This window comes from Serinus canaria, chromosome 28 (genome assembly GCF_022539315.1).
Source record: "Serinus canaria isolate serCan28SL12 chromosome 28, serCan2020, whole genome shotgun sequence".
Lineage (NCBI taxonomy): Eukaryota > Metazoa > Chordata > Aves > Passeriformes > Fringillidae > Serinus > Serinus canaria.
Genome location: NC_066341.1, coordinates 3,892,963 through 3,905,913, shown reverse-complemented (window position 1 = coordinate 3,905,913; position 12,951 = coordinate 3,892,963). Strand labels below are relative to the sequence as shown.

Here is a 12,951-nt window from a genome sequence, read left to right as displayed (position 1 = left end):
CACGAGTACTTGGGATGGGCTGGGGTAGGGGGAGAGGAGGAATACCCAGACATTCAGCAGGAAGGTCAGAACTGAGCCCAAAGCACCAGGGTGCTGTGCAGGTCGTGTCCTGGTGCAGGGCTGCCTCAGAGGCAGGAATTGCCCTTAGTGCTGGCATGCTCCCTGAGGGCCCCTTCCCAGGCTGCTGCTCCTGCCAGGCTGTGCCATGGAGCTGCCCCAGGGCAGCTTCAGCCTAGAGCAGGGTGCAGAGAAGGATGGGGGACTTGGCAGCAGCTGCTGCTTCTGTTCTTCAGCAGTAAACTTCTGCAAATGTGCTTTTTGCAGCTTCTCAGTGCCCACCCCTCTCCCCCAGCCTGCTGTGTGCATTGCTGCTGGCAGCTTGGAGCCACAGCAGCTGCTTTCCTTCAAAATTAGAAGCTTGAAATTAATTATCTTTTAAAGTAAACTCGGGATTTTAGAGGGAAGAACACGGGGGGTGAGCCTGTGTGCAGTCTGTGAGCCAGGAGCAGCTCACTGCTGCAGCTGGGCCAGGGCTGTGCCAGCTGAAGGGTCATGTGCAGGTGCTGGGGACATTCCCAAGCTCGCTCTCAGGCCTGTCCTGCAGCCTCCCAGGAACTCACTGGGAGTTACCTGGGGCCACTAAAGGTGCCTTCTGAAAAAATGTCTGGGCTCAGTGCCCTGCTCGTGACACCTTTCTTGTCTTGGGCTCTGCAGAGATCTCCCTGTGAACACCTGCAGTGTGGCCAAGGGCTCAGCCACCTCCCAGAGGCCAGAGCCACAGACCCACCACATGCCAGAGGGGGCACATGGGTGTGTTTGGAGGCTTTGGGAGAGGAGAACCCACACAATTCCTGCTGCTCCTCTCTTCTTTGCTGAAGGCTCAGACTTTTTCCCTCCTGCTTGTTCAGAGCCTCCTTTAGAGAAGGTCAAACTCTAAAATAACATTTTTCTTCTGATGGTGTTAAAGCCCAGCATTCCACAGAGCTGTTGTTGCTTGGCCTGGTGCAGCCACTGTCACTGGAGCTGCAGTGCTGGCAGGGCTGGGCCTGGCTGCCTTTGTGTGGAGCTGCCTCATCCCCTGTTCTTTCACTGCATTCCCAGGTCTGGGAAGCCAAATTCCCATCCTGGTGCCCAGGTACAGCTCTGTGCTGCTGCTGCTGCTGCACAAAGGTGCCCAGGGTAGGCACAGTGCTGTGCCACGGGCAAGGGGCAATCTCAGTGCTCACTTTTCCCCTTACAGCAAGGGGCTGGAGCGTGTCTAGAGACAGGAATGGGGCTGGGGAAGGGTCTGGAGCAGCAGGAGAGGCTGAGGGAGCTGGGAAAGAGGCTCAGCCTGCAGCAGAGGAGGCTCAGGAGGGACCTTGTGGCTCTGCACAGCTCCTGACAGGAGGGGACAGCCGGGGAGGTCGGGCTGTGCTCCAAGGAACAGGGACAGGAGGAGATGGAACGGCCTCAGGCTGGGCCAGGGGATGTTTAGACTGGAAATTGGGAAAATTTCTTCACAGAAAGTGTTGGGAAGCATTGGAACAGACTGCCCAGGGTAGGAGTGGAGTCACCACCCACAAAGTGTTCAAAAACGTGTGAATGTGGCACTTGGGAACCTGGGCTAATGTGAACATGGTGGTGCTGCTGGCTGATGATTGGAGTGGTGATCTGAAAGCTCTTTTCCCACCTTAAAGCTTCTGTGATTCCATGGCTCTGAGCTGCTTGGATGGGGACCCAGCTGGGAGCCAGAGCAGAGCCGGGCTCCTCCTGGCTGCCCTGACGTGCAGGAGCAGGTGCTGGGCACTGCTGCCAAATCCCTGGGGAGGGAGAGCAGAGAGAGCCAGGTCCAGCTCTAACCTACCCTGGCCCCAGGCCTGGCTGCCTGCTCCTGCCTTCAGCCTGTTCTGCTCCCACTCTGCATCCTGCAGGTGCTGCCAGCTGGGTTTGGAGGCACCTCCGGCACCGAGCCGGGCAAAGGCCCCTGCAGTGCAAATATTTGCTTTCTGCCACCCATCTCACCACTTTCCTCTTTTATTTCCTTTCAAAAGCACCTTTTGTGCTGCAAGTCCTGCCTGCTCTGGGCCTCCTAGGCACTCCCTGAGCTCTGGCACATTTTGGGTGTCAGAGTTGCCCCCTTGGGAGCACTGGGGCAGAGTGGGTGGCTCCAGGAGCTGGAGTGGGGAGTTCCCTGGAATCCTCCCTCCTTGCTCTTTTGCTTTTTCTTTTCTCTTGGTTTATTAATCTCATGACAGGCCAGTTCTGCTATTTTCATACCTTTTTTAATTCAGAAAGGGGAAGCAGGGGGTGGTGATTTGACCAGTCCATACTGCCTCTGCTCCCCATCTTGTCCATCAGCTGTTTCCAAGCCCCCCAAGGAAGGGCTGGACCAGGGAGTACCAAATTATTTTGACTCTCTTTTGGGCTGGGAGAATGCTGCCAGCTCCAGAGCCTTGCTGCTGGTAGCTTTCTGTGCCACCACTGTGTGGTGGGGACAGGACAGATGCCACTGCTGGGGATTCTCCTGCCTCCATCCCTTCTCCCTCCCTGCTGAGTCCCTTTTGCAGTGTGCCTCTGGCAGTTTTCCTGCCATGTTATATTTTTCCCCCTTCAAATCCTGCCTGACCTCAGGGAAGATCCAGCTGTGAGTTTTCTGATCCCATGTTGCTGCCCTGAAGGCAACAGTAATTGTTTTGGACTGCACTGTAGGGCCCTGTGGAGCCATGCACGGGTCTGGGGGTGTCCCACCTGCTCCCCAGGAAATGTCAGTGTGTGATGGGACAAACCCCCTGGATCTGGCACACGCTGTGTTCGCCAGACATTCCTCCCTCTCTTCCTCTCAAATCCCTTCCTCCCTAATCACTGCGAAGGGATTTGCTTTATGCAGAAGCAGCAGACAAAGTGGCTTGGCAGAGGTCCCCTGGGATGGGAGAGGGTCAGGGAGGCAGCAGGATTGAGCCCCTCCTTGGCTGCAGAGCCCATCCCTGGGAGGAGCTGCTCCATTAATATCTCCCATTCATCCCTCTTCCCGTAATCCTGCGAGCGTGGCGCTCAGCAGCTGCCTCTGATGTCACCCGGCCAGGATTTATGGCTGCTTCAGGTGGAGAGCAGCACTGGGAGCAGATGAAATCTTACGCCAGGAGAAGCTTGTTCCCTAAGCAAATTGCTTGGAGAAAATCCGAGGAGACAGATGCAGCTCCATCAGATACCCACATGTCAGGCTTGGGGATCACTGCTGCCCTTAACCCCCACCTGCCCAGGCTCCTGCAGCCTCTGGCACAGGCAACACTCAGAGCTGTTCCTGCACACCTTTAATCTTGGCCTTTGTGGGCCTGGGCTGAGGTTGTGCTGCTGCTTCCCAGGTCTGTCCCCTTTTCCTCAGCCCCCTGGTTTTGGGGGATGTGGAGGCATCCCGAGCTCAACCTTCCTGTGGTTATGGTGTGAAAAGTCCTGTGCAGCTGTGGAGCCCTCTGGGGGTCCTGTACAGGGTGATGGGTGCCACAGCTGCTCCTTCACTCCCCTGAGCTCTCCCTGCAGCCTTCAGCTCCTTGTACAGTCTGGGCCATGCCATGGATCTGCTCCTGGCCTCCCTTGTGCCCTTGGGTGGGCAGGACCATCCCCAGGGATGAGGTTCATTCACACACACACACAAGCATGTGCCATTCCCAGAGTGACCCCAGCCCTGGGGGACAGATTCCCACCAGCCTGTGGTGCCCTTAGACCACTGCCAGCTGTGCCAGTGCTCCTGGGTGTCCTTCCTCCCTGACACTCTTTGCAGGGTCCCCCTGGCCATAACTCAGTGTCCCCCAACTCTGGCCATCCCTCTCCCCTGTGGAGCTGGGAGAAGCACCAAGTGTCAGTCTTGTCCCATCCCTGATGCTGCCTCCTCCCATCAGCCTTGGCACCAGCCCCCAGGAGCCTCCCCATCCCAGAGGAATCCACATACCCCACCTGGGGATAATTAGCAGGCATGTTGCAACTCCCCACAGTGGATTCTGCTCCCCGTGCCTTGAGGCACCTTCAGGTGTTGTGGGAGCTGCAGAACCTGTTCAGAATGTTTTTGAGCCCAGGAGCCCTCAGGGACAGTGGTGGATGTGTGGTGGGGGTGATGCAGGGACTGCTTTTCATCTCCTTTTTGTGTCTCTCCCCTCAGGGAAGAATCTCTACACAAACGAATACGTAGCTATCAAATTGGTGAGTGGCTGTCAAACCAGGAGGTTCCTCCATGGTCGGGGTGGGGGATGTTCCAGCCATTGGGAAGGGGACTTCTCCCCTTTCTCCCATGGTGTTGGGCTGGGATGTGATGGACGTGGTGGCTGGGGGGCTATGGGGGAGCTCTGTTCCTGCTCAGAATTGAGGGCAGTCTGGGAACACACATCACTGCAGGTGGGGTGATCTGGGTCTGGGCAGGGAAGAGCTGAGTCTTGCTTCTCCCATCCCTCACCATGGCCTGTGCTGTGCTCAGCCAATGCCAGCAGCAGAGCGGGTGGCCCCACTGCTACCTGATTCCATTAATGTTTTCCCCTCTCTGGATGAGATGATCTGGCTCCCATATGGGCTGATTTTCTCTCATCGTCCCCTGAGGCTTCAGCTCCATTTTATACCAGTTGCTCCCGACCCCAAATGCTCTCAGTCCAGCTTCTACCAGCCTGTGAAAGATGTGTCTGACACCCAGACCCCCTGAACATCCTGCTTCCTACTTAATTGTTCTCCTTTCTCTCCTCCAAGGAACCCATAAAATCCCGGGCCCCCCAGCTGCACCTGGAGTATCGGTTCTACAAACAGCTCGGCAATGCAGGTATGGGGCGGGGCTGGGCTGGGCTGCCCTGGGGAGCTGCCTGCCAGGGGCACTGCTGGGAGAGAGGCTTTCCCTAAGTGTGACTCTCACCCCCAGCTGGAGCTCCTGCCCATCTGCTCCACAGGGAGAGGCTGGTTTTACACAGATGCCTCATCTCATCTTTGATCTCTCTTCATTTAGTTCTTTCCCCCATCACCCCCGCAGCAGAGTCAGGGATGCAGATGGAGCTGCCCTAAGCAGAGCCAGGCTGGCTGTGCAGGGACATCCCCCCCTACAGCCCCTGCTCCATCTCTTGCAGAAGGAATTCCTCAGGTTTACTACTTTGGCCCCTGTGGGAAGTACAACGCCATGGTGTTGGAGCTGCTCGGACCCAGCCTGGAAGATCTCTTTGATCTGTGTGATCGGACCTTCACGCTCAAAACCGTCCTGATGATCGCCATTCAGTTGGTAAGTGCAGCCCCTGCACACCTCCCCTGCAGCCCCTGCACACCTCCTCTGCAGTCCTGCACCTCCCCTGCAGTCCCTGCACAGCTCCCCTGCAGCCCTGCACAGCTCCCCTGCAGCCCTGCACAGCTCCCCTGCAGCCCTGCACAGCTCCGCTGGCTGCCCTGGGGAGCAGGGGGTATGTGGGAACCATGGGCATCCCACAGGGAATAGGGGGAAGATGCTGGCACAACCCAGCCTGGCTCACCCATACCTCACCCCCTCCCTGCTGAGGGAGGGCTCTCCACCCCTCTCACCCCTCCGCCTCTCTGAGCTTTGACAAGCATCTAAGGGTGCCCAGAGCATCTCACTGTGCCCAGGGTGCAGCTGGCCTGGGGCTGTGTCCCATGGTGGGAAGGAGCCCCTCCTTGGGGCCAGGCTGAGGGGGGCAGGGGCAAGGTGGCCAGAGCAGGGGTGTGCAGGACACAGGGTGGGGCTCTGCCCTGGCATTGACACCTGCTTCTGCCCCAGATCACACGGATGGAGTACGTCCACACCAAAAGCCTGATCTACAGAGACGTCAAGCCAGAGAACTTCCTGGTGGGGCGGCCGGGCAGCAAGCGGCAGCACACCATCCACATCATCGATTTTGGCCTGGCCAAAGAGTACATCGACCCCGAGACCAAAAAACACATCCCCTACCGAGAGCACAAGAGCCTGACAGGGACAGCACGTTACATGAGCATCAACACCCACCTGGGGAAAGGTGTGTGCAACAGGCAGCCAGCCCTGCCTCCTGGCTGAAGGGAGGGACTGCAGGGCAGGGGTGCCAGAGGTGGGGCTTGGGACAAGCTGCCTCTCCTGCTCTTCAGGGTGCTGGCAGGACACATGGGCTGCTGCAGGATCTGGGGGCTGGACAGGGGCAGTTGCTGTGGTGGGAACTGACCCATGTCTCTTTTTCTCCATGCAGAACAAAGCCGCAGGGACGACCTGGAAGCATTAGGGCACATGTTTATGTACTTCCTCCGTGGGAGCCTTCCTTGGCAAGGCCTCAAGGTAACTGCCAGCTCCTGCTGCCCCTGGACATGGCTTCCTGTGGGTGTGGCTGTGCCCCGGCGTGGGGAGGGGGAAGGTTTGGCCCCTGGGTTGTTGGAGAGTTGGCACCCTGCAGTCTCTGAGCTCCATGCCAGGCCCTTGCAGTGCTGAGCAGCTGCAGGTCTCCCTGTGTCCCCCAGCTGCTCTCACAGTGGCTGTCCTGGAAACCTGGGATTTGTCCTCCGGACTTGCCCGGAGAGGGACTTTGCTGGGAAGGAATTACGTGGGAAAGGGGGTCCAAGAAATCACACATGGTGTGAGAGCCCAGGGCAGTGCCTGGCCCCTGTGCTGACCTCCCTTGTCCCTGCCAGGCCGACACACTAAAGGAGAGGTACCAGAAGATTGGTGACACCAAAAGAGCCACCCCAGTGGAGGTGCTCTGTGAGAACTTCCCAGGTGAGAGCAGTGCCCAGCCCAGCCCCCCGCCCCGAGCCCCCTGTGCCTGTCCCCCTGAGCCCCCTTGTCCCTGCAGAGGAGATGGCCACGTACCTGCGCTACGTGCGGCGCCTGGATTTCTTCGAGAAGCCCGACTACGACTACCTGAGGAAGCTCTTCACAGACTTGTTCGAGAGGAATGGTTACGTGTTCGACTACGAATACGACTGGGCAGGGAAACCTCTGGTGAGTGAGAGCTCAGGGCCTGGGGGCACAGGGGGAGGCACCCCAGGGAGCAGGGACAGCGGGGTCCGTGGCAGCAGCCAGGGAGGAGGTGGCTCTCTGCCGTCCCTGCCGCACACTGTGTCCAGGGGACCAGCTCCACCCTCCTCACCAGTCCCAGCTCCAGAGCTGTGACACGGGAATTTGAGGCTCTTGGAGCAAAGGGGACCCCAGCAGCCGAGCTGGCATTTCACTTTCTGCCATGGGTGTGTTCCTTGGGCTCGCTGCAGCCAGATCCCAAACATGGCACTGCTGGGGCAGGGGTAGGGGCAGTGATCAGGCCCTGGTTCTTGGGGGTTTGGCATGTTTGGCCAGAGGTTAGATCTGGCTGCGGGGTGTTGGGAGGGCTCCGTGCTGAACTGACATTGTCCTTCGTGTCCCCAGCCCACCCCCATTGGCACGATGCACAGCGAGGTGCAGGTGCAGCCCCCGAACAGAGACAAAGCACAGCCACACACCAAACACCAGGTGAGCAATGGCACAGCCTGGCTGGGGCACGGGGCCATGGGCTGGGCAGCTCAGGCTGCAGCTCCAGGGACATGGAGCCCAGCAGGGATGGTAGCAGGGACTGGAACGTGGTTTTCCCTCAATGCTGTCTGTGGGAGTTCCCTCCCACAGCTCTGGGTCTGTGGCTTGCTGGGGCCCAGGGCAATGTCCCTGTGGCCTGGCAGAAGAGGGAGGAGGCACTGTGGGGGCTGTAGTGTGACTGGGGGGTGCCAGGCATGGATATCAGCTGGTGAGGGGCAGGGTCCAGCCTGGGGTGTGGGGGAGGGCTTGGTGCAGGCTGAGCCACCTCTAAGGACCATCGGGTTACTCGCTGCTCTCCTTGTGATGCCCTTCCATTGATGGGACAGTGACATGAGACAAGGGAGGGCAGGACTGGGAGGGCAGCTTGGCAGCATTTTGCCCCATGCTGGGGCTGCCTTTGTTCTGGGAACGGGCAAGGCACAGGGAGCCCAGCCCGGGGCAGGGATCAGGCAGAGCTGTGTGGGAAAGGAGCCAGGCTGCTCAGAATTGCTCCAGTGCTGTGGCCTGTCCTTCCCTGCTTCAGGACACATGGTCTCTGGCACTGCTGCCATGAGAGCAAACCTCGTGTGTTTCCCAGCAGTCCTGTACAAACCCTTGTCCTCCCAAACCTCCTTGGGGACAGAGCACCTGCAGAGGGGCTGGAGCAGGGGGTGCAGCACCCTGTCCTCCCCACGCTGCTCCTGCCCAGCACAGGGAGCCTGGCACAGCCCCTTCTCTCACTGGCGGAGCTTCCTTAGGGAGAGGGAAACATCTTCAAATCACCTCTGGCTCATTTCTGGGAGCTCACTCCCAGCAAGGTCTGCTCTGTGCCCCCAGCACCAGGGAAATGCCATGCTGGACATCCCTTCTCCGGAGCAGGGGGAAGAGCAAAGCACAGAGCTCCTCGAGCATGGGAGCAGTGTCCAGCCTGTGCTCACCAGGGGAGGGTTTGGCCCAGCTCGTGCCACACTGGCCCTGCCGAGCCCTGCGTCGTCCTGGGGATGCGGCGTCACCCGGGCCTGGCTGCAGCTCTGGCTCTGCTGCCCCAGCTTGCTCCCAAACACGGCCCCCAAGCCCTGCTGGAGCTGGCCGTGCTCCAGGGGCTGTGTGGGGCTGGCCCTGGGGGTGTGTGTGTAGGTGGCAGGGGGACACAGACCCCCTTGTCACCGCAGGGACCGCTCTGGGAGCTGCCAGGACGGTGCTGCACGGGTGCCCTCCGCAATCACCAACTCGAGCTGCTCCGGTCATGTTTTTGCTTTTGCATGTCTTTCTTATTTTCTTGACTCCCTTTGCCACTTTCCCCACTCCTTCCCTCCACTTCTCCCTTCTCTTCCCCATTCTCCCTCTTTTCTTTTGTTTCTTTTCATTCTGTTCCTCCTGCCTGTCGCGAGCAGCCGCCCGAGGGGACGGAGTTGTGGGATCCTCAGGCCGGTGGGCAGCCTGCCGAGGAGCCTTTGGGAGCTCACCTGGCAGCCGGCAGGCTCGGGGGGTCCGTGCAGGTACATGAAACCTCCTGGGGCAGGGGCGGGCGCGGGAGGGAGCGGAGCCACCCTGGGCCTCGTGGCCGCCCACGGAGCCGGGATCAGCCCCGCTCCCCCGCCCCGGGGCCGCACATCCCGGGGTCCTGCCCCAGCTGCAGCACGTACTGCCTGTCCCTGTGGTGTGATGGGATGCTCACGGCTCGCAGACGAAACTGGTGCTGCTTCCCAGGAGCTGCTGGGCTCCCTTGGTGCTGCCAGGGGGAATTAGAGGGCAGTTGGAGATGGATGGATGGATGGATGGATGGATGGATGGATGGATGGATGGATGGATGGATGGATGGATGGATGGATGGCACGCTCCAGCACGGCAGCTGGGTGGGTGTCGCTCTGCCCCCAGTGCCGCTCGTCTGAACAGGGACTTCCCTGCGCCTCCTTGACTGGAGCCCTGGCTCCAAGCCCTGCTTCTCCTCCCTTCCCGGGCACTCCTTGGCCGTGTCCCCTGCCGTGGCCCTGCCTCGGTCCTGTGCTGGCGCCGTCAGCCCCATGCTCGCCGCCTCCTGCCCGCTGCCGCTCAGCCCTGCCTTGGCCTGGGGGTCCCTCCCTCATGGATGGTGGAATATCCATGCTGGGTCCCCCTGGCTGGGCCTGCGCCGCTTCCTCTGTCTCTGCTTCCGTCCCCACCGCTCTTGCTCGTTCCTGCTGCTCCACAGTGACTCTGCTGGTGGTCGGCCCCAGGCTTGGGCACAGCTCCTGCTGTTGCCATAACAAGGACGGGCACTCCGTGATGCCAGGCAGGCCCAGGCACTCGGAGGGCCCAGCTCATGCTCTGCCTCGCTCCTCCTGTCCCTCATCCCGTTCCTCCTCCCCACTCCTGCTCTGCAAACCCTCCTGCCGTGCTCCGCCTGCGCCCGGCACTGCAGGGTGATGTGCAGGGGTCTCTGTGCTGGTGTCAGGGGCTGGAGCCTGACATGGCCCTGCTGGCTGGGCACTGCCTGTCAGATGGCAGCTCCTCCAAGGGGCTGGGGAAGGCCCAGGGTCCTTGCTGGGGCTGAGCAGCTTGGAGAGTGTTTGGCCTGTGCATCCCCAGGGAGCTCCTGGCTTTGCCTGTGGGCAGCAGGCACAGGATGGCAGTTCAGGCACCTCCCAGTTGCCTTGGTGGCTTGGATGTCCTCCTGGCCCTGGCACTGTGGCTGACCCTGCTGCCCTGGTGAGTGGGCAGGAGCTCAGGGATGCCTGAGCCCACAGGGTAGGCACTGGGCTGAGTCTTAGTGCTGGGAGCAGAAGTCGTGTTCAGATGCTCAGCTGTGGAAAGGGCTCCTTGGAGCTGTCAGCTTTCCCAGGCCCTGTCTCTCACCCACACTGGAGCTGGCTGCCAGCAAGCCCCTCTCCTGGTGCAGGGGCTCCCAGGAGCTGGGATCCTTGCAGGGGCGTTCTGAGGGACTCAGACCACTCAGTTGTGATGGGGCTCTTGGGGAGAGCTCAGCACCGAGGCCAAGCACTGCGATCTGGGTGAGGGCACCATCCTGCCACCAAGGGCACCTCGGTGCTCCCAGGCAGAGCTTGATGGTCTCCTGGGTGGCTCCTGTGCCCCACAAGGAGGGGAAGGGCTGCAGACCCGTGGGCTGCCCCTGCTGACACTCATTGTCTCTCCCCAGGTGATGAGCTCCACCAACGGAGAGCTGAACACAGATGACCCGACGGCAGGACATTCGAATGCCCCCATCACAGCCCCCACCGAGGTGGAGGTGACAGACGATACAAAGTAAGGCCACAGCCCAGCTGTCCCCTGGCGCCCCCCCCCCCCGCCCCTTCCCCCGGTGAGAGGTGTCCCTGCAGGGCCACCACCACCACAGCCCTTCCCATCTCGCCCTGTCCAAGGCTCCTGCAGAGAGGGGCGTGGATGGATCTGGGACTGCTCCTTCTCTGGAGTCCCTGCCTGGTCCTGCCTCATGGCCTTGTGTGCCACAGTTGGTGTCACTCCCCTGGTCGGTGCCATTTGCTGTGGCAGGTGTCGCTTCTGGTGGCCGTTGTGGTGCTCCCAGTCCAGCCCCTGCCATGTACCAGGGGCACTTGGTGATCAGCTCTGCCCACGTGGGGCTCACCAAGGCACCGAGGAGTTTCTGTCCTCCCTGACCCCGGGGCTGCTGCGCCCTCCTTGCCGTGGCCCCGGCGCTTACGGGTCCCCTCTGTCCCCAGGTGCTGCTGTTTCTTCAAGAGAAGGAAGAGGAAAACCACCAAGCGTCGCAAGTGAGCTGCCGGGGCCGGGCGGAGCGGCGAGCGATGGCTCCTCTCCCTCTGGCCGTGGCTGATGTTGCCCCGCGGAGCCAACGGCCCCTCGGGCTGGACGGGGACGGGGGGGCCGGGCCGGACGGGCTCCCCCAGCGCCCCACGCGCAGCTGGGGAGCGGGGCCTCCCCAAACTGCTTGTCCTTTCCTCCGCCACTCGTGGCCGTTTACTCGAACCAAGCCCAACTTCGCTGAAGTTCCTGCGTCCGTCAAACAGAAAAAAAGAGAAAGAGAAAAACCCACGGCGTCACTTGTTTTGAGTTTATAACCAGTCTGAAATGGGGATCAACTACAGACTCTGACCCGTCGCTGTCAGAAGAAGACGAAGACAATTTCAAGAGCAGTGGGCTAAGGAGGAATATTTTTTTTCTGTTGCTTCTTTGTCTCTTAAGTTAATTTAAAGTGAGTCTCGGTGCAGAGTGCTGAGTCGTCAGTCTTTGACCTTCATCTTCAGTGTTACCGAATTCTGCTCTTCCTTTCGGCCCCGCCCCGCGTCCCCGGTCAGGCCGTTGGTGGCGAGCGCTGGGCTCGGTCCGGCCCCGCTCGGGCGGGGAGAGCCGGGGGCGCGCGGGGCGGGGAGAGGAAACGCGTTTACAGTTCATTTACGATGCACTTTTGCGAGCAATACAGGCGCCGTCCGGTCCCGCCGAGAGCAGGTCCGAGACTCCCAAGGGCTGGGGGACACAGGGACAGGGACGGCTGAGACCAAAGGGACCCATGAGTGGCAGTGGCAAAGCAGGGAGGGGAAGCAAATCAACCTCGTCTCTGGTGCTGCCATGTCTTGGGGCTGGATGTTTCCACAACAGCTGTAGGTGTGGGCAGGGCTTGATCGGCCTCTTGGTTTTGCAGCCTGAGCCCCCCGAGGCCCCGCGGCTGCTCCCGGGGGGCCGGGGCTGGCGGCCGGGCCGGGCGGTGAAGGGCGCGGGGTTGAGCGGCTCTGCCAGCGTGGAATCCCCACCAGGGCATCCCCCGCTGCGGGATCCTCCCGGCCTGCTCCTGGGGCTAGGGAAATGCAGGTTTTGGAACTGACCCACGGACACCCCCCGCACCCCCGTGTTCCTCGCCACCCCCAGGGCACTGCAGCTCCCCACGTGACTGACCCCGTGCGCTGTCGTGTGTGTTGATCGTGACACTTTTGGGGGGGGGACACACTTTTCTTTACCAAAACCCTGTTCTGCCCCAAGAAAAGGGGCTGAGGCTGTGCTGGGGGGGGGGGCGGGGGAGGGATGGGACCATCTGTGGCTGCTTTGAAACATTTGTCCAAACTGACCATCTCGGGGGGCTGGAGACCCCGGATTGTGGAGGGGCTGGGGGGGCGTGGGGTCTCCCACGGGGCCGTGCCCTCCCCACTGCCCCTCTTCATCCTAAATTCGGGATTGACCGCGGCTTTGGCTTGTCCGGGCTGCAGCCCCAGCTGCTGCTGCGTCCCTGGCCACGGCGGGAAGGGGACGTGCAACGTTTGGCCTCGTGTCCCCAGCGAGGCGAACAAACGAATTTTAAAAATCGCCTTAAAATTTTCACTGGAAGTGGTCCCTTGTCAGCGCGTCGGCTCAGAGCAGCCCCGGCAGAGGCCGAAGAGGAGCGGCGGAGGGGAAGGGAAGGCGGCCCCGAGGGTGTGCCCTGCGTGCCCGGCTCTGTGCGCACACCCTCGGCCGCCGGGGCCGGGGCCGAGCCTGGGACTCTCTGTCCTTCCAGCGAGGAGTCCAAATACTGCGATTGTACG

The 12,951-nt window shown here is 60.9% G+C and overlaps 1 protein-coding gene across 1 annotated transcript in view; it reads left to right on the top strand.

The window, feature by feature from the left end:
- Window positions 1-11,647, top strand: part of CSNK1G2 (casein kinase 1 gamma 2) — a 41,329-nt gene extending 29,682 nt beyond the window's left edge. The window contains exons 3-12 of the mRNA XM_050986050.1: window positions 4,136-4,176; window positions 4,711-4,780; window positions 5,079-5,227; window positions 5,735-5,969; window positions 6,174-6,259; window positions 6,610-6,694; window positions 6,771-6,919; window positions 7,340-7,423; window positions 10,599-10,705; window positions 11,140-11,647. Of these exons, the coding sequence (XP_050842007.1) occupies window positions 4,136-4,176; window positions 4,711-4,780; window positions 5,079-5,227; window positions 5,735-5,969; window positions 6,174-6,259; window positions 6,610-6,694; window positions 6,771-6,919; window positions 7,340-7,423; window positions 10,599-10,705; window positions 11,140-11,194 (1,061 nt within the window). The 3' untranslated portion in view covers window positions 11,195-11,647. The remainder of the gene's footprint in view (window positions 1-4,135; window positions 4,177-4,710; window positions 4,781-5,078; window positions 5,228-5,734; window positions 5,970-6,173; window positions 6,260-6,609; window positions 6,695-6,770; window positions 6,920-7,339; window positions 7,424-10,598; window positions 10,706-11,139) is intronic.
- Window positions 11,648-12,951: the final 1,304 nt, after the last annotated feature.